Source organism: Aureococcus anophagefferens (assembly GCF_000186865.1).
Source record: "Aureococcus anophagefferens unplaced genomic scaffold AURANscaffold_2, whole genome shotgun sequence".
In the NCBI taxonomy this organism is placed as follows: domain Eukaryota; class Pelagophyceae; order Pelagomonadales; family Pelagomonadaceae; genus Aureococcus; species Aureococcus anophagefferens.
This window is the reverse complement of record NW_008705562.1, coordinates 2084136-2103077: the sequence shown is the minus strand read 5'-3', so window position 1 is coordinate 2103077 and position 18942 is coordinate 2084136. Positions and strand designations below refer to the sequence as shown.

At 75.4% G+C, this 18942-nt stretch overlaps 4 protein-coding genes across 4 annotated transcripts in view; 2 read left to right on the top strand and 2 right to left on the bottom strand.

The window, feature by feature from the left end:
* The window catches only part of AURANDRAFT_61289 (hypothetical protein), a gene marked incomplete at both ends in the record, with an annotated part of 4263 nt that extends 1912 nt beyond the window's left edge, over positions 1–2351 (bottom strand). Inside the window, one exon of the mRNA XM_009034849.1 lies at positions 1456–2351. Within this exon, the coding sequence (XP_009033097.1) occupies positions 1456–2351 (896 nt within the window). The remainder of the gene's footprint in view (positions 1–1455) is intronic.
* Positions 2352–7592: 5241 nt separating this feature from the next.
* Positions 7593–8126, bottom strand: AURANDRAFT_14167 (hypothetical protein; the record flags this gene model as incomplete). Its single annotated transcript, XM_009034848.1, has 1 exon — positions 7593–8126. A coding segment is annotated over one exon (534 nt), but the record flags the coding sequence as incomplete, so codon positions are not given.
* Positions 8127–9361: 1235 nt separating this feature from the next.
* AURANDRAFT_12561 (hypothetical protein) lies at positions 9362–10213 on the top strand (the record flags this gene model as incomplete). The annotated part of the gene is made up of 2 exons (XM_009035109.1): positions 9362–9775; positions 9929–10213. Coding segments are annotated over 2 exons (699 nt in total), but the record flags the coding sequence as incomplete, so codon positions are not given.
* A 1532-nt stretch (positions 10214–11745) lies between these two features.
* AURANDRAFT_61287 (hypothetical protein) lies at positions 11746–18458 on the top strand (the record flags this gene model as incomplete). Its single annotated transcript, XM_009035110.1, has 3 exons — positions 11746–16188; positions 16394–16948; positions 17154–18458. The coding sequence occupies 3 exons, from the start codon at positions 11746–11748 to the stop codon at positions 18456–18458; spliced, it is 6303 nt and encodes a 2100-aa protein (XP_009033358.1).
* Between the last annotated feature and the right edge of the window lie 484 nt (positions 18459–18942).

The window sequence follows — 18942 nt, the reverse complement described above, 5'->3', positions numbered from 1 at the left end:
CCAACAAGCAGAAGGTGCTGTCGAAGCGGAGCCCCGACGCCATCGCCGAGCACGTGCGGCAGCGGCTGCTCGTCGCCGCCGTCGAGGCGAAGGTGCCCACGGTCGGCGCGCTGCTGCGGCGCGCCGACGAGGACGGCTCCGGGTCGCTGTCCTACAAGGAGTTCTACAACACGCTGCGCAAGGCGCTGCAGCTGACGGCGGCGTCCGTGACCGACGACGCCGTGCGCCAGTCCTTCAAGGCCATCGACCGCACGGGCGACGGGTCCATCGACCGCGAGGAGTTCGCGCGCTACCTCCGCGGCCGGCGCAGGAAGGCGACGACCAAGACGGACGCGGCGGCGCCGCCCGTCGCCGACGACGACGTCGAGCTCGTCCACTGCCTCGACCCGGCGAACCGGCTCGCGGCGGAGCAGGCCGCGCTCCGCCGGGCCGAGCGGCTCGGCGTCATCCGGAAGCGGCTCCGGGCCGCGATCAAGCGCGAGGGCCTGTCGACGGCGGCCTTCTTCGAGCAGGCCGACCTCGACCACGACGGGTCCTGGGACCCGCGCGAGCTCGAGGCCCTCGTGAGGGGCCGGCTCAACCTCCCGCCGCGGTCGTGCTCCGACGCGGACATCGCGCTCCTGTTTCGCGAACTCGACACGGGCGGCGACGACCGCCTGAGCGTCCCGGAGATGGAGCTCTTCGTCGACGGGCCCGCGGCTTCGCCGGCGGCGTCGCCGCCGCGGTCGCCGCGGCGGCGCCGCGTCGACGACCTCGCGGTGCCGTCGCCGCGGAAGCGCGCGCCCGGCGGCGGCGGCTTCGTCGACGCCATCTTCAGGGGGGAGGCGACGCTCGCGAACCAGCGCGACGAGGCGACGCACGGCGCGAACAAGACCGACGGGTCCCAGAAGGCCTGGAAGTGCTCGAGCCCGCGCGCGCCGCCGCCGCCGCTGCCCGAGCCGCGCCGCGCGCGGCCGCGGTCGCCCGCGCGGCCGCCGGCGGCGCCCGGCGGCCGCGCGGACCTCGTCCTCGACGCCCAGCGGGCCCTGGGCGACGCCGCGGCGCTCCTCGCGGCGCGCGACACGGACGGGTCCGCGGACCACGCGGAGCTCGAGGCCGCCGTCGACGAGCTCCTCCGCCACTGCGTCCGCGCGCGCGCGAGCGCGGACGTCGTCCGGCAGCTCGCGGCCCTCGGCCCGCAGAAGCCGCCGCCGACGCCGTCCGTCGCGACGCGCTTTTTCGCACGCGACGTGGGCCTGGCCGTCGACGCGGACCCGCCGCCGCGGCCGCGCGGGCGCCGATCCGTGTCCTTCTCGCGGGACCTCGAGATCGCACCGACGCCGGACCTCGAGCTCGCCACCTAGGCCGCTGCCTTCTTAAGCCCCCCCCAGGGGCGCGACGCGGGGCGGCCGCGCGCGCTTCGCGATGCCGACGTGGTGCGCGACGTCCGCGGGGCCAAGGCGCGTGACGTCGCACTGGTCGCAGGCCGCGTAGGTCGCGGCGAGGCGCGCGTCGCAGGTGCAGGCCGACTCGGGGATGGCCGGGTCGCCCCGGTCCTGGGCCGCGCCGAGCGCGTCGAGCACCGCGCGCCAGCGGTCGACGAGTACGGGCGCCGCGAGGTGGTCGTCGAAGAAGCGCCGCGCGCCGCGCACGAGCCGCGCCCGGAGCGCCGGGTCGCGCTCGAGGTCCGCGAGTTTGTCGCCCAGCGTCGCCGCGTCGACGGACACGTAGTGGACGCCGTCGACGAGCGCGCCGTAGTACCACTCCGTCGCGGTGTGGTTCCAGACGAGGACGACGGACCCGTGCGTCCAGAGGTACTGGAGGTTCCGCGAGTAGGAGCCCGTCGCCGAGCCGGGCATGTGGATGAGGTACTTGTAGGCGCTGTAGTTGGCCTGGGCGACGTGCGCCGCGGAGACGTTCGCGCCGCGCGGCGCCGCGAGGCCCGTCTTCGCCTCGAGCGCCGCGACGCACGCGCCGAGCGACGGGAAGCCGTCGACGCCCGTGAAGCCGACGTCGAGCCGGTCCCCGAGGGCCGCCGCGACGCGCAGCAGCTCGAGGCGCGCGGCGGCGCCGGGCCCGCAGGACCCGCGGAAGAGCGCGCGGCTGTCCCGCTCTCGGAAGGGCCGCGACGCCGCGCGCCGGAGCGTCCGCGCCGCGTGGTCCGCCCACCAGGCCGGCGACACGAAGAAGGGGTTCGGGATGAGCAGGCCCGGCCGGTGCGGCTCGCGCTTGCCGATGGCGAGCGTCGGGAAGGGCCGCCGCTTCGTCGGCCCCGCGGCTGTGTAGACCATGTTGAACGACGTCCACCGCCCGGGCAGCGCCGCGCCGCCCGCGGCCAGCGCCTCGACGGCGCCGCGCAGCATCATGTCCATGAGCATCTGCTTGCCCTTGCCCGCGACCTTGGTCCGGTACATGTCGCGCGCGTGGACGATGCCGCCGGCGCCGTCGACGTAGATGCACGTGCCCTGGGACACGGGGCTGCAATGCGGGACGACGGCGCCGAGGCCGCGCACGTAGGCCGCGACGTCGGCGTTGTCCGGCGCCGCACCGGCGGCGGCGACGCAGGCCAGCAGCGCCAGGCGCCGCGACATGGTTCAGGCGTCCATGCGGGCTGCTACGATGTCAACAGAAGCCGATGTTTGCCCACTCTAGAACTCACTCGGGACCTCTGCGGCGAGCTGCTGCGGCTCTCCTCTGCGACGCGCGCCGAACGGCGCCCGGCGCCCGATCCAGGTCATCCAGGAGACGCTCTGCAAGGGCGAGGACTGCCACGTGCTCCTGACGCACTACCGCAAGTCGGTCGAAGGATGGACGACGCCTGGCTGAACCGCGTCCTCTACACGCTGCTCGTGATCGTCGCCTATCTATTCTACGGCGAGCTGCGGCGCGCCTGGGACCTGCGGCAGCAGGCGCTGTGGGACGACCGCTACATCGAGGCCGTGCGGTCGTCGCCGGAGGAGTGGCGCTTCGGGTGGCGCCTCGAGGACCTCGAGTCGCGGCTGCACGTGCAGCGGCGGTGGGCCGAGGCGCTCCACGGCGCGCTGGACGCGCGCGGCGCGGACGACGGCACGGCGGCGGAGCACGTCGCCGACGGCCTCGCGGCGGCGACGAGCGACGTCGCCGCCTTCGTGACGCTGGACTGCGCCGCGCGGCCCGGGCGCGTCGTCCACGTCGGGCCCGACGAGTTCCGCGACATGTCGGACCGGTGCCACGCGTTCTCGGGCTTGGACGTCGACGCGGCGCCGGACGTGGGCCCGCAGGCCATCTTCGAGGTCGTGCACCTCGACGGCGACGAGGGCTCCGTGGGGCTCCGCGCGTTGAGCAACGGCAAGTTCGCGCGCGTCAAGGCGCCGCCCGCCGGCGCGGAGTGGAACGCGCCGTGGATCGTCGAGTTCGCGAGTCCGCTCGCGGGATTGGCGGAGCGGTTCCAGCTCAAGCCCATGGCCAAGCCCGCGGCGCCGGAGCCGGCGCCCGCCGTCGAGGCGCCCAGGGAAGAAAACGCCTTCGACGCGTACCGCGACGAGTTCCCGGTCGACGACGTCTACGGCGGCTGGGACGCCGGGGCCGACGCGCGGCCGTCGCTGACGTGGGGCCCGTCCATGGTCATGCTCTACAGCGAGCTCATGCGGGGCTACGTCCAGTGCGCCGGCGGCGACGTCAGCGTGGGCGTGCGCGGCTGGGCCGGCGAGACCGTCGACGAGCTGAACGCGGACTACTACTTCAACGCGTCCAAGGTCGACGCGGGCGCGCTCCGGACCGCGCGGCGGCTCCTCGCGGCGTCGCGGCACGTCGCGGCGACGCGCGCGGCCGCGGACGCCGCGCGGCGCGACGCCCAGCTCGCGGACCTCGCGAAGACGGGCCGCGCGAGCGGCCTCCGGCCCGGCGAGAGCGCGGACCCGCGGCGCCGCGACGGCGCGACGTCGGCCTTCGAGGCGTCGAAGCTCAAGGTCGCCGTCGTCGTGCCGATGACGAGCCGCGGCACGGACATGAGCAGCGTGGACCAGAGCCCGCTCTGGTTCAACCTCTTCGCGTCCTTCGTCGAGTCCGTCGACTGGCGGAAGAACAAGCACCAGTTCGTCTTCTACCTCGGCTTCGACCGCGGCGACGCGCTCTACGACACGGGCGACGCGTGGCAGGACATGCGGTCCGCGTTCCGGGGCCACGCGACCAAGGCGCTGCGCTGGCTCGGCTACGGCAACTGGACCATCAAGCACGTGCTCGACCACGGCCCGAAGAGGGGCCAGGACCCCGCGCTCTCGCTCACGCTCGTCCACTTCGACGACACGTCCGGCGCGCCGTCGCAGGCCGTGAGCCAGATGGCGAAGCGGGCCGTCTTCGACGACGGCGCGGACTACGTCTACCAGCTCAACGACGACACGATCCTGGTGTCCAAGGACTGGCTCGAGACCTACGTCAGGGCGCTCGAGGCGTCGGAGCTCGCGCCGAACCTGGGCGTCGCGGGGCCGCTGGACACGCAGAACGAGCGCATCCTCACGCACTCCTTCGTCCACCGGACCCACGTCGAGATCTTCGACGCCTTCTTCCCGAAGGCCTTCCGCAACTGGTGGTCCGACGACTGGATCTCGACGGTCTACGGGAGTCGCGCGACGTTCGCGCGCCGCGACGTCGTCGTCACGCACAACGTCCAGTCCCAGAAGACGGGCGCCTGGAACCGCTACGACGTCGACCACGCGGCCCAGCACCAGCTCCACAGCGAGGTCCAGAAGGGCTTCGTCGTCATCAACGCGTGGCTCCGCGACAAGGGGTTCCCCACCATGCCCCTCCCGGACGTCTGCGGCTACTCGCCCATGATGACGCGCATCCACGACACGCTCATGCGCCACGGGCTCTAGGGCGTAACCCGAGGCACCGAGGGACCTTTGAGTCGCGCGGCGCCGGCTAGAGGGACCCGGGTCGACTCGCGGCTCGACGGGCCCCCTCGAACGCGCGCGATGGGCACCGCCTTGAGGACGGGCTCGCGCGCTTCGCAGGGGCGGCACGTGTGCGCCCAGCTAGGGCGGGCTCGCGTACTCGCGCTTGCAGGGGCAGCACTTGTGCGCCCAGCGGCCGTTCCAGGAGCAGCACTTCACGAGCCACTGCCTGCGGGGCCGAGCGGGGGTCGATGGGATACGCGCCCGCCCGCTCGAGCGACGAAGGGCGCACGCACTTGTCGCATTTGTCGCAGCCGCAGCACTCGACGACGTTGTCCCAGCCGTCGCCCTCCCACCAGCAGCCGACGCCGTCGACGACCTCGGCGCGGAACATGTCGGAGATGCTCAGCTCGCCGTGCTTCGACGCCGTGTTCGGGATGTGGCCCTGCGGCGCCGCGAGCGCCGACGCGACCGCGCAGGCCAAGAGCGTCGCGAACCGCCACATCATGGGCTGCGTCCCCCGGCGCCCATCGATGCTCAGGCGAAAGGCAACGTCGACGATGCATGAAAGATGCAGCGACGGTGAACAACCCGAGGCGATTGGGACCTGCGCGCAGCTCTAGCTGTGTGTGTCTTGCGAGCAGCTCTGAGCTGTGTGTCTTATGCTCAAAGTCTTGGCTCTCGCCGCAAGCATCGACGCCATGGCGCTCGACGCGGCCCTCGTGCGCACGGTGCAGTGCAGCAAGGAGGCGCGCAAGACGCTGGCCTCCGGCGCCGTGCCCGTGCGCTGGCTCGAGATCAGCGCCGACGACGCGGCGGCGGCGCGCGCCCTCGAGGCGTCGGGCGCGCTGGGCCGGTCGACGAAGTGCGACCACGGCGCGCCCGGCTGGGAGGCCTTCAACGCCGAGAGCCGCCGGGAGTTCGAGACGCTCTACGCGCCGAGCGGGCTCGACCCGGCGAACAACGAGCTCGACGCCGCGAGCGCGATCGCCATCGCGCGGTCCCTGGACCTCGGCCCGGCCGACGCGCTCCTCGACCTGGGCTCCTCCGCCGGGTCCTTCGTCCTCGCCGCGGCGTCGCTCGGCGCGTCGGCGCGCGGCGTCGAGCTGAGCCCCCGGAGCCACGGCGTCGCCGAGGCGGCGAGGCGGCGCTTCGAGGCGGCCTACCCGGCGGCGCCGCCCGTCGCCTTTTTCAACGCCGACTGCCGCGACGTCGACCTCTCGCCCTACACCGTGCTCTACTGCGCGATCCGCGGCGTGAGCAGCCGGCCGAAGGTCCTCGACGACCTGCTGGTCGCTCTGGCGGCGCGCGACGCGGAGACGCGCCTCGTCTGCGCGGGCTTCGGCGTCGACCTGAAGCGCAAGCCCTACGCGGACCGCGTCGCCATGGCCGGGGCGACGGTCCTCGCGCGGCCGGGCGCGGCGGAGGACGCGCCGGCCGCGGAACGGAGCCTCCCGCTCTACGGCTACGACGAGGGGCCCCGGGTGCTCGTCGAGTACGTCGTCAGGGGCGTAGCGCGCTAACTCGTGAGCAGGGTCTCGATGGCGCGCGCCGCGTCGCCGCCCGCCGCGGCGAGGGCGGCCTCGGCGCGCGCGCGGCCGAAGCCCATCTCGAGGATGCGGTCGAGGCCGCCGTCGGGCGGCCGCGGCGCCGCGGGCGGCCTTGGCGGCTTCGCGAGGAAGGCGGCCATGGTCGACTTTGGCCGCTTCGGCGGCGGCGACGCGCGGGGCGCCGCGGCGGCGCGCTTCGCCGGCGGCGACTTGCGCGAGACGGCGGCGTCGAGCCGCATCTGCGCCTCGACGGCCTCGCGGAGGTCCTTCGGCAATTCGGCCAACACGGAGGCGTCGACGTCCGCGCCGGACGGCGCCGCGTACCGCTCCTCGGGCGGCGGCGCGGGCGGCGCGGGCGCGGCGGCGGCGGAAGCAGCCGCAGCGGCGGGCTTCCGGCAGAACGCGCCGATGTCGCCGGAGCCGCGCGCGCCCGCGATCTCGGCCTTGAACGCCACGCCGAGCGAGAGGATGACGAGGCTCGCGGGTTTGGCGTGGAGCTGAGCGAGGAGGGGCTCGGCGGCGCGCCGCAGTTTCGCGGCGACGGCGGCGGCGTTGGACTCGTCGAGGCGCGGCAGCGCGAACGTCGCGCGCGCGGACTTGGACTCGCGGCGCGGCGCGGCCGACGGGGGCGCCGCCGCCGGCCCCTCGGCGAGGTTCGACGTGAGCCCGCGGCGCGGCGCGCCGTCGTCGGCCGGCGCCTTGCGCGTCGAGACCTGTACCGTCTCCGCGGCGCGGACGCCGCCGGACGCCTGGTCGACGCGCAATTTCCGCACGAGCTTCGCGGCGAGCTCGTCGAGCGCCGCGGCCGTCGCGCGCGCGTCGCCGGTGTCGAGGCGGCGCTGCCAGAAGCTCTGCTCCACCCCGACCGCCCGGGCCCTGCCCGTGTGCTTGACGGGGTCGTCGTCGACGCCGCGCGCGAGGCCGCGGAACCGCGCGACGGCCGCGTCGTCCAGGACGCCGTCGCCCGACCGCAGATCCCGGAGCTCGCCGACGGCGCGGACGCCGAGCGACGCGAGCGCCTCGGCGGCGCGGAAGCCGACGCCCGTGATCTTCCGGACGTCCAAGTCGTCCGGCAGCGCGAGCCGCACGTTGTCGGCCGTCGGCGCGAGCGTCGTCTGCTGGTAGGGCTTGTGCCACGAACCGACCTACGGTCGTTTTCTCCCGGTCGCGCGACGTCAAACGGACGCGGCCTTGTCGCGAGCTTCGCGAGCAGCTTGTTCGAGCTCACGCCGCCGCTCGTCTCGAGGCCGAGCGCGTCGCGCGTGCGCGCGCGCAGGTCCTCGCAGAACGCGGCGGCCGCCGCGTAGCGCGCCGGCTCCGGCCCGGCCTCGCCCGCGGCGTGGCACGCGGGCGACGTGTGCGGCGCCGCGGCCCCCTCTCGCAGCCGCTTGTCGACGATCGCCGTCGCGTCCACGAAGAGCTCGTCGAGGCCGAGCCGCTCGACGGCGCAACCCTTGCAGTGCGCCTCGACGAACGCGCGCCAGCGGTTCGACGTCTCCGTGTAGAAGGTCAGGTCCTCGCCGTCGCAGATCGTGATCTCCGGGCACTTGCGTCTGACTTCGGCGAGGCTGTCGCCCTTCTTGATGCCGAAGGCTCGCGCTTCGTAGCTCGAGGTGATGACGAGCATCTTCTGCCGCACGCCCACGGGCTTGCCGCGCAGCGCCGGCGTCCGCAGCACCTCGCACTGGGCGTAGAAGCAGTCGCAGTCCAAGGCGATGACGATGCGCGACGCTGCCATTGCGCTAAGAGCTGGTCATGAGCAGCTGCCATCGCGCTAAGCTGGTCATGAGCTCATGCCTCCACTCTTGGAAGGACCATGCCGCTCTCTCCGCTTGGCCGGGGGTCGAGAATTGCCACTGCAAAGGAGGCCAAACGGGTCCCATCGCGCCGCCGCGTCCGAGACTGGTACCCTGCGCGTGTGCGGCGCCGAAAGCGAGTCCCGGGGCGACCGGCTCGAGTCCTGGGTCCGCGTCCGACGGCGTCCAGCAGCGTCCAGCGGCCGCGGCCGCGGAGGCGCGCGTGTTCTGGCTCCTGCTCGGCTCCCAGCAGGCCGGGGTCCGCTGCGTCCGACTGCGATTTGTGGCCTGGCGGCCTCCGGGAGGAGCTGGGTCGGTCTTGGGACGCCAGGTGGGCGCGACGCTCGCGCAACATCTGCCCTTCAAGAATGCCACCCCGGCCAGAGCTTGGCTGCGATCCGGCGGGCTCAAGCTCGAGGAAGCGCTTGCCGCATCTCGTCACCGTGACCGCCTGCTGCGCGCGCGCAAAAAGCGACCAACACCGTCGCCAGCACTCACGGAAGCGCTCTCCCAACCTCCAGAGCGCAGCGCAGCACTCGCGTGCGAAAAAATCCGCGCGCAAAACCGCAACAGGCTCGCATCGGCATCGGGACCCCGTTTTTCGCCCAAAATGATCCAAGTCGCGCTGCGCGCCCTCGTCCTCACGCTCCTCCTCCACCCGTCCTCGGCGCTCCAGTTCCGCGCCATCGCCACGCCGAGAACCAAAGCGCCCCTGCGGAGCACGGTCATCGAGCGGGAGGAGCTCCGGCCCGACGACGTCGTGCTCGCGACGAAGCTCCTCGAGGCGGCCGTCGCCGAGGCGCCGCGGAAGCGCGCGCGGGGCCAGAACCCCATCATCGTCGGCCGCTACGACGACGGCGAGCCCGCGCCGCAGACGACGGACGCGCGGCGCGCGGCGCGGAAATCTTCCATGGACATGCTCTTCGACAGCAAGCTCCTGGACGCGCGCGAGGAGCGCGTCCTCGGCGCCCTCGCCGTCGAGCTCGAGCGCCTCGAGGCCGTCCGCGACGCGATCCTGACGGAGCAGGGCAAGGGCGACCTGCTCAAGCGGTTCAAGGGCACGAACGAGCTCGAGGACGAGCTCATGGGCATCACGTCCGACGACTTCCGCGCGGAGTGGGCCGCGCGCGCGAACGCGTCTTCCGTGGGCGCGCTCACGAAGGCGCTCCGCGACGGCCGGTCCGCGCGCCAGGCCCTCGTCGCGACGAACATGCGCCTCGTCGTGTCCGTGGCGAAGCGGTACACGGGCCTGGGCCTCGGCCTCAGCGACCTCGTCCAGGAGGGCTCGCTGGGCCTCATGCGCGCGGCGACGAAGTTCGACCCCGCGCGGGGCTGCAAGTTCTCGACCTACGCCTGCTGGTGGATCCAGCAGGCCATCCTGCGGGCCGTCGCGTTCCAGAGCCGGCTCATCCGGCTGCCGATGCACGTGCACCAGGACCTCGCCAAGCTCAAGCGCGGCACGCGCGACTTCACGGCGGCGCACGGCCGCGAGCCGTCGGACGGCGAGCTCGCGGAGCTGCTGGAGATGACGCCCGCGAAGCTCCGCAAGGTCCGCGCGGCCGCGCGCCAGGGCGACACGGTGTCGACGGAGTCGCCGCGGGGCCGCGCGCCCGCGCGCGGCGGCTCGGAGCAGAACTTCAACCGCGCCGCGGGCAAGCGCGCCGCCGACGGCAAGCGGCGCACGTCGTCCGCGCGGCCCGCGGCCGCGCCCGCGCGCGCGGTCGGCCGCCAGCTCAAGCTCGAGGACACGTTGGCGTCCAAGGAGCCGACGGGCGAGACCGCCGTCGAGCTCGCGCTCCTCCACGAGGACCTCCACGCGGCCATGGACGACCTCGACGCCGACGAGAAGCGCGTCATCTCCCTCCGCTACGGCCTCGAGGACGGCGTGCCCTGCACGCCCGCGCAGGTCGCCGCGTCCTGCGCCGAGTCGAAGGAGTGGGTCCGCCGCTGCGAGATGCGCGCCATCCGCAAGCTCCGCAAGCCCCACCACCTCATGACCCTCGGCCACTACAACGAGCAGCGCGAGGAGCTCCTCGGCGGCTCCTACTCGGCCTAACCATTGACCTGTGCCCCGCGGCGCGCCGAGATCCGCGCGAGGAGCTCCTCGGCGGCTCGGCCTAACCATTGACCTGTGCCCCGCGTCGCGCCGCGGCCAAGCCGAGGAGGAGCGCGGCGCCCCCGGCGACCTCGTGGCGCGTGACGGGCTCCCGGAGGAGCGCGAAGGCCCAGAGCGCGACGAAGATCGGCTGCGTCGAGAAGTAGAGCTGGGCCGTCGGCGCGGGGACGCGCGCCTGGCCGCGGCTCTGGCAGAAGAGCGCGCCCGCGCCGGAGAGCAGCGCGCTCGCGGCGACCCAGAACAGCTGGGGCCCGCTCAGCCCCGCGAGCCACGCCTCCGATTCGCCGAGCACCGCGGGGAGCCCGACGCCGAGGCCGCCGCGCTCGCTCGGCAGGAGCTCGTGCAGCGCGTTCGTCTCGTCGGCGAGGCCCAGGCCCGCGGCGGCCAACCCGCACTGCGCGACGACGCGGCCGGACGTCAGCGCGTCCGCGTCGTGGATTTTCAGGTGGGACGACAGCCGCACCTTCGCCGCCGCGAAGAAGAAGGACGCCGCGAGGCAGCCGAGCTCGCCGGCGCCGAAGGCGGGGACCTCGAAGACGTTCGCGGATGCATCGGGGACGAGCGCGTAGGCGCTCGCGGCGAGCGCGACGGCGCAGAGCGCCCAGGTCGTCGCGTCGACGGCGCGCTCCGCGGCCGTCGCGCCGGCGCACGCGGCGATGAGCGGCGTCCAGACGTTGAGCGACGTGAGCACGACGGCGCCGGTGAGCGCCGGGATCCGCGCCAGGCCCGCCGTGTTGCAGAGCGTCCTACGAAGCGCGCGTCGAGCGCGGCTTTCGGAACGGACGCGGGAGACGCGGACCCCGCGAGCCCGAGCGCGCCCAGCTCGAGCGCCGCGACGTAGACGCTGCTCGGCACGCGCCGCTCGAGCTGGTCCGCCAGCGGCGCGGGCGCCGCGTCGTCGACGGGCGCCGCGGGCAGCGCCGACGACGTCGCGACGGCCATGACGACGAAGCGCAGCAGCGTCGCCTCGCCCGGGCTGATCGCCGAGCCCGGCGCGGCGAACAGGCACTTGATCGTCGACGGGTAGGTGGCCCAGAGCGCCGACGCGCCGAGCAGGTAGGCGGGCGCCGGCAGGTCGCGCTTCGCCTCGGAGGCGTGCAATTGCGGCATCAGTGTCCGCTTGGGTGGTGTGTGGAATCCTTGCGCAATGTGGAGCAAGGACGCGAGCGCGGCGATGCGCCGCAGCCTCATTGCTCGAAGCGAACGTTTATCTCGCATCATGACGAGGAAGTTCAATAACTTGGTCAACGTCGCTTCGTTGATCTTTTGTGAATTGCGGTAAAAAAAGCTCGGCCAAGGCCAGGCATTAGCCTCTGTTTGTGGCGCGGCGCCGCGCGACGCACCCGAGCGGCCGGCGTTCGCACCGCGTCGCTTGCCTGCCCGGCGCGCCGCGGCCGCCGCGGTGGCGCGCGGGCCGAGAGCGCCACAAAACAATGCGGTCCCGCGAGGACAGCGAGGAGATCTCGCTGAAGCACAGCGGCTACGCCTACGTCTACACGCGGGAAGGGTCGCTCGTCGCCGGCGGCAAGTGGGTGCGCGTCGCCGCGGACCTGGAGAACCTGACGCTGCGCCTCGACAACACGCACATGACGGAGACGAACCGCGACAAGTACTGCAAGGAGATGACGATCACCGCGGGCACGACGGTGCTGCGCGCGCCGCAGCCCGGCCGGCCGCACTGCCTCGCGCTCAGCGACTTCAACGCGGCGTCGGGCAAGCGGCGCGTGCTCGACTGCCTCACGCAGGAGGGCGTCACGGCCTGGTTCGACCTGCTCACCCGCGTCGCGAACACGGACCTGGACACGCTCCTGGAACCGCTCCGCGAGGCGCGCGAGAAGCGGCGCGACGGCGGCGACTTGGAGGACGCGCTGCGGTCGGCGCCGGCGAAGGTCGAGGTGGCGCTGCTGGCCCTGCGGCGCGGGCGCCTGCCCGCGGACTACGTCGCGCGCGACGCCGCGGGCAGGGGCGTGACGGCGCTGCTCGCGGCCGCGCGGAGCGGCCGCGCGGACGTCATCGGCGCGCTCGTGGGCCTCGGCGCCGCGGCGAACGGGCCCGAGCTCGGCGACTCGGAGAAGGCCTTCGAGACGCCCCTGCTCGGGGCCGTGCGCGCGGACGCGCTCGACGCCGCGCGGGCTTTGCTGGCGTCCGGCGCGGACCCGACCTTGGCCGACGGCTTCGGCGCGCGGGAGACGCCCCTGCTCTGCTGCGCGCGCCGCGGGTCCGCGGAGATCGCCCGGGCGCTCCTGCGGTCCCTGGCGAAGCTCGCGGCGGGCGAGGCCGACGGCGACGCGCGGAGCGCGCTGCTCGCGCACCCGGACCGGCGCTTCGGCCTCCACCCGGAGACGGCTCTGGAGGCCGCGGCCGTCGCGGGCCACGGCGCCGTCGTCATGGCCCTCGCCGGCGGCGCCTTCGCCAAGGCCGAGGACGGCACGCGGTGCACGTGCCGCGCGACGGCGACGGCGTCGGACCCGCTCACCAAAAAGACGCCGCTCCACCTCGCCGCGGAGCGGGGCCGCGCGGCCGTCGTCGCGCCCCTCGCCGCCGCGGGCGCCGTCGTCGACGCGGCGGACGGCGACGGCGTGCCGCCCCTGGTCTACGCGGTGCGCGCGGGCCACGTCGCGTGCGTCGCCGCCTTGCTGCAGCGCGACGCGGTCGCGGACGTCGGCGCGGCCGCGGCCGGCGAGGCCGACGCGTCCGCGCGCGCGCGCCAGCTCGTCGCGGCGACGCGGGACCTCCGCGCGAGCCTCGGGTCCGCGGCCTTCGACGCGTCGTCGGCCGCGGACGTCGCGCGGAGCGTCCGGAGCGTCATCCGCGACGGCGAGCTGCCGCGGAACGCGGGCACGGCGCTCGCCAACTTCCCCGCCGACGTCTGCGCCGCGGCGCCCGACGACCGCTTCACGGCGCTGCTGCGCTGCTGCGCCAACGGCGACGGCCAGGGCGCCGAGCTCTGGCTCACGCTCGGCGCGGACGCGAACCACGCGGACCACGGACCGGAGAAGCGGACGCCGCTGATGGCCTGCGCCGCGCGGGGCGACACGCACCTCGCGAAGATGCTGCTGGCCACGGGCCGCTGCGCCGTGGACGCGCGCGACGCGCTCGGGTGCTCCGCGCTCTGCCGCGCGGCCGAGGCCGCGGCGCGGAGCCGCGCGGTGCCCGTGACGGCCGCGTCCGCGCGCGACGTCTGCGCGCTGCTCCTGGCCCACGGCGCGGACCCGCTGGCCATGGACGCCAAGGGCCGGAGCCCGCTCTCCGTCGCCGCCGCGGACGCGCGCGACGCGCGGCTCGTGTCCGCGCTTCTGGCGGCGCCCGAGGCCGGCGGCGCGCCCGACGGGGGCCGGAAGCGGCCCGACGTCGACGCGCCCCACGGCCCGCGCCTCGCGACGGCCCTCATGCTCGCGGCGGCGCTCCCCGAGGCGTCGAGCGTCCTGCGGACGCTCCTCGGCGCGCCCGAGCTCGCCGCGGACGCGGGCCTCAAGCGCGCGGGCCTCAAGCGCCGGTCGGGGTCGCGCGCGTCGCTCCAGAAGCGCGACGCCCGGGGACGGACGGCCCTCTTCTACGCCGCCGAGGCGGACCGGCCCGAGAACGTCGAGCTGCTGCTGGGCCTCGGCCGGCGGTCGTCCGCGGGCTCGGACGCGGGCGCCGGCGGCGACGCGCTCGCGGAGATGCTCGACGTCGACGCCACGGACGACTCGGGCCACACGGCCCTGCGCGTGGCGACGGCGGCCCACGCCAAGGGCGCCGTCGGGGCGCTCCTGCGCTTCGGCGCGTCCGCGTCGCGGCCGCGCGACGGCCCGCTCGCGAGCACGCCGTCGGGCGCGGAGCGCCCGAAGCGGCCGCTGTCCATCGCCCTCGAGGCCGGCGACGCCCAGATCGCCCACACGCTGGGCCGCTTCCGCGCGTCCGTGCTCTGCGGCGACGAGCCGGCGACGCTGCGCTACGTCGACCGGGGCAACTACGTCGTCGACGAGCCGGCGGGCCTCCGCGACGGCGCGGTGACCGCGCTGCTCGTCGCCTGCCGCCTGGGCCACGGGCCCGCGGCGAAGCGGCTGCTGGACGCGGGCGCGGACCCGAACAGGGCCGACGCCGCGGGCGAGACGCCGCTCCTCGCCGCGGCGCGGTCGGGCGCGCTGCTCGACGGCTGCCCGCGGCCGCCCGGGTCGCCGCGCGCGGCGGGCGACGAAAGCGGCGACGACCCGGGCGAGCGCTGCCTCGCCCGGGCGCTCCTCGACGCCGGCGCCGACGCGCGGGCCGCCGACGACGCGCGCGCGGAGACGCCGCTCCACGTCGTCTGCGGCGGCGGCGGCGCCGCGGGCGCGGCGAAATTCGTCGGCGGCGGCCGGACGCGCGGCGAGGCCGCGGCGCTCCTGCTCGCCCGCGGCGCGGACCCGGAGCGGCCGGACTGCGGCGGCCGCACGCCCCTGCTCCTCGCGGCGGGCGCGTGGCCGCCCGCGGACGCCGCGGACTACCTCGAGAAAACCCCGGGGAGCGACGGCGAGCTCGACGTCGTCGACGACGTCCAATCGGCGCGGCCCGGCGGCCGCTGCGACGCCGCCGAGGTGCTCAAGGCCATTTTATTGCACCACGGGCGGAGCCCCGTGGACCTGAACCGGCGGTGCCGCGTCGCCGCGAATGTGCGGACCGGCGCGGCCGCGCACGAGCTCACGGCCCTGGGCGCGGCCGCGGCGGCGGGCCGCCGCGACGCCGTGCTCGCGCTCCTGCGCGTCGGCGCGGACCCGGACGTCGCGGGCGACGGCCGGGGCCGCGCGCCGCTCGCGATCGCCGCGGCGGTAGGCTCCGCGTCGGTCGTCGCGGCGCTCGCGCGCGCGCCCTGCGCCGTGGACCGCGTTTCGCCGGAGGACGGCGGCGCCACGGCGCTCCACGAGGCCGCGCGGGCCGCGCGCGTCGCCGCCGTCGCCGCGCTGCTCCGCTGCGGCGCGGTCGCGGCGGCGCCCGACGCCGCGGGCCGCGCGCCCGTCGACGTCTGCGGCGAGGGCGCGGGCGGCGACGGCGGCGACGGCGACGCGCGGCCGCCGGGCGAGCGGCGCCGCGCCGTCGAGGTGCGCCTGCGCGCCATGCGCGCGGCCGTCGACGGCGGCGACTACGCGCGCGTCGCCGAGCTCGCGGCGCGCGGCAACTTCCGCCTCGACGCGGGCGACGGCGCCGCGGCGCTTGAGGCGGCGGCCCGCGACGGCGACAGCGCCGGCGTCGACCTGGTCGTCGACGAGGCCGCGCGAACCGGGAGCCGCGTGCTCGGGCCCATCGGGTCCGCGGCGCTCCTGCGCCGGGGCTGCGTGCCGTCGCCCGACGGCGCCGGCGCCGCCGCGCTCCTCGCCCTGGCCGTCGACGTCGGCGACGACGACCTGCTCGCGCTCGTTCTCGCGCGCGGCGGCGACGCGGCGAAGCCGTCGTCGGGCCTGTTGGACGCGGCGGAGCGGCCCAAGGGATTGGCGCCGGGCGACGCGCGGGACCACTACGGCGCGGCGCTCTGGGCCGCGACGGGCGGCGACCGGCGGGGCCGCGGCGGCGGCCACCTCGAGGCGCCGCCGCTCCTGTCCGCGCTCGCGCGCGCGGCCGCCGCGGCCGCGCCGCGCGGCGCGCGGGCGCTCCGCGTGTTGCTCGACGGGCCCGAGGGCGACGACGGCGCGGCGGCGGACGCCGTGCGGCGCGCGGTCCACGCGCCGGCGCCCGCGGGCGGCGCGCCGGCCCCGCTCGCGTCGCCGCTCCACGCCGCGGCGGCCGCGGACCGCGTCGAGGCGCTCGCGCTGCTGCTGCGCTTCGCCCAGGGCGACCAGTCGCTCGGGGCGCTGGCGAGGGACCCGCACCACCGCACGCCGTTGCACGTCGCCGCGAGCCACCGGGCCTACGACGCGGCCGCGGTCTGTGTGGAAACCAACCACTGGTTTGGGGGGTCCTGACCAAACTTGAGAATTCTCGATCTCAATCAAATCGAAGTCGATTCGGCTGATTTTTGGACGGATCGATTGCTCTCGTCGAGTTCTCGAAGCACAGTGAAAGAGCCTGGTCCAAATCGTTCGATTACGCGCAAATTGAAGTCGGGTTGAAGATTTGGTTCCCACACAGGCCGCGGTCCTCGTCGCGCTCCACGCGGGCGACGACGGCGCGCGGGGCCGGCTTTTAGCGGCGGCGGACGCGGCGGGCGCGGCGCCGCTGCACCGCGCGGCGCGCGCCGACGACGGGGCCGTGGCGTCGCTGCTGCTCGGCGCGGGCGCCGACAGCGGCGCGAGGGATTTGGGCGCGCGGACGCCGCGCGATTCCGCGCGCGGCCGGGGCCGCGCGGCGCGGCGCCTCGACGCGATGCGCGCGGCCATCGGCGACGGCGACTTCGACCGCGCTTTGAGACTCGTGGCGCGGGGCTGCTTCGCCATCGACGCCGCGGGGCCCGGCGGCGAGACCGTGCTCGCGCGCGCCGCGGCCGCGGGCCGCGACGACGTCTTGGAGGCCGCGCTCGCGCTCGCGGCGACGTCGCCGGCCGCGGGGCCCGCGCCGGCGCACCTCCACGGCGCGCTGGCCGCCGCCGCCGCGAAATGCCAGCCGCGGGCGGCGGAGGTCGTGCTGCGGTCCGACGCGACCGCGCGGCCGCGGCCCGAGGACAGCGCGCCGCTGCTCCGCGTCGCCGTCTGTGTGGAATTCGAATCTTCAACCCGACTTCAATGTGAGCGTATGCGACCGTTTCGACACGAGTTCTTCTGCCGTGCTTCGAGAGCTCGACGAGAGCAATCGATTCGTCCCAAAATCAGCCGAATCGACTTCGATTTGACCGAGCTAGAGAGTTCTGAAGTTTGGTCAGGACCACCCAAACCAGTGGTTGAATTCCACACAGGTCGCCGTCGCGCGGCGCCGCCACGCGCTCGCGGAGCTCCTGCTCCTCCGGGGCGTCGAGCCGTTGGGCCCCTGCGACGGCGCCCTCTTCGACGGCGCGGACGTGCTCCCCCGGGGCGACGCGGCGCCGGTGCAATCGCCGGACGCGCCGCCGCCGCCGCCGCCGCAAAGGGCGACGACGCCGTTCTTCGTCGCCGTCGAGACGGGCGATTTGGACGCGGTGCGCATCTTCCTGGACCAGCGCGTCGCCGTCTTCGACGTCGACGCGCCGCGGCCCGACGGCTCCACGGCGCTCATGGCCGCGCTGGCCCGGGGCCACGTCGCCGTCGCGCACGCGCTCCTCGCGGCCGGCGCGGACGCGACGGCCGCGGACTCGTTGGGCCGGTCGGCGCTGGAGCGCGCCTGCTTCGACCACGCGTCGGCCAAGGCCGAGCTGCGCACCGTGGCCGTCGCCCTCGACGCGGCCAGGGCCCTGGCGGCGGGCGGCGACGGCGCGGCGCCCGCGCGGCGGACGAACGCGGCCTTACTCGACCGCGCGCTCGCGCTCGCCGTCGCCCAGCGCGACGCGGGCGCCGTCGCCGCGCTCCTCGACGCCGGCGCGGACGCGCTCGCGCCCATCGACGGCGGGCCCGCGACGCCCCTCCTCCGCGCGTGCGGCGCGCCGGACCTCGCGACGCTCGCGGCGCTCGTCGCGGGCCGGCCGCGGGACGTCGACGCGCGCCACGGCGCCAACGGGACGACGTGCCTCCAGGTGCTGGCGGCCTCCGGCGACGCCGACGCGTGCCGCTGCCTCCTGGGCGCGGGCGCGGACCCCGCGCGCGCGGACGCGGCGGGCCGGGGGCCCCTCTGGCACGCCGCGCACCGCGGCCACGGCAACGCGTGCCACGCGCTCGCGGCCCTGGCGCCCCGGGACCGGGCCGCGCGGGCGGCGGTGCTCGACGCGCCGGACCGCGACGGCCTGACGCCGCTCCACGCGGCCGCGCGCGTCGGCGCGCGCGCGGCCGTCGCCGCGCTCCTCGCCGCCGGCGCGGACGCGACGGCGCGCGACCGCCGCGGCCTCACGCCGCGCCAGCTCGCGCTCGTCCACGGCCACGCGGCGGCGGCGACGCAGCTCGCGGCCATGTCGCACGCGGTCATGGACGGCGACTTCGCGGAGTGCATCCGCCTCCACCGCAACGGCAACTGGCCCCTCGACTGGACCGTCGGCAACGACGACCTCGACGACGGCGGGGGCCTGGCGTCGTCGACGCGGACGGAGGTCATCGGCGAGCTCGAGCCCGTGGAGGACGTCGAGGAATTGACCTAGGTCGCGAGTTACATTTCGGACAGCCCGTGGCGGACGTCGGGGAATGGACCTAGGTCGCGCGAGTTACGTTTCGGACGCCTAGTCGTCCAGGGCGAGGGCCGCGACGCGCGTCGAAACGCACAGGTTCATGAGGTTGTCGTAGTACATCGAGTCCCCGTTGGGCACCTTCGACCGTGGATACAGGTGGTGGCAGGCGACGTCGTCGACCGCCAGGCCCGTGCCCGCGAGCGCGTCCGGGTTCGCCGCGAACCAGCGTTCGACCTCGGCGATGCTCTCGACGGGGACGCCCAGCCCCTCGGGGACGTCGCCGTCGATCTGCTCCTTGAAATAGGACTTGGCGGCCTCGTGTTGGCCGAGGTAGCGGGCCGTCTTCCACGCCTCTTCGAGAGGCTCGAGGTAGACCATCAGCCGGTAGATGTGCCGCTTCTCGAAGGAGATCACCGAGCCGTGGTTCGCGTAGGCCTGCCCGCCCACCAATTCGTTG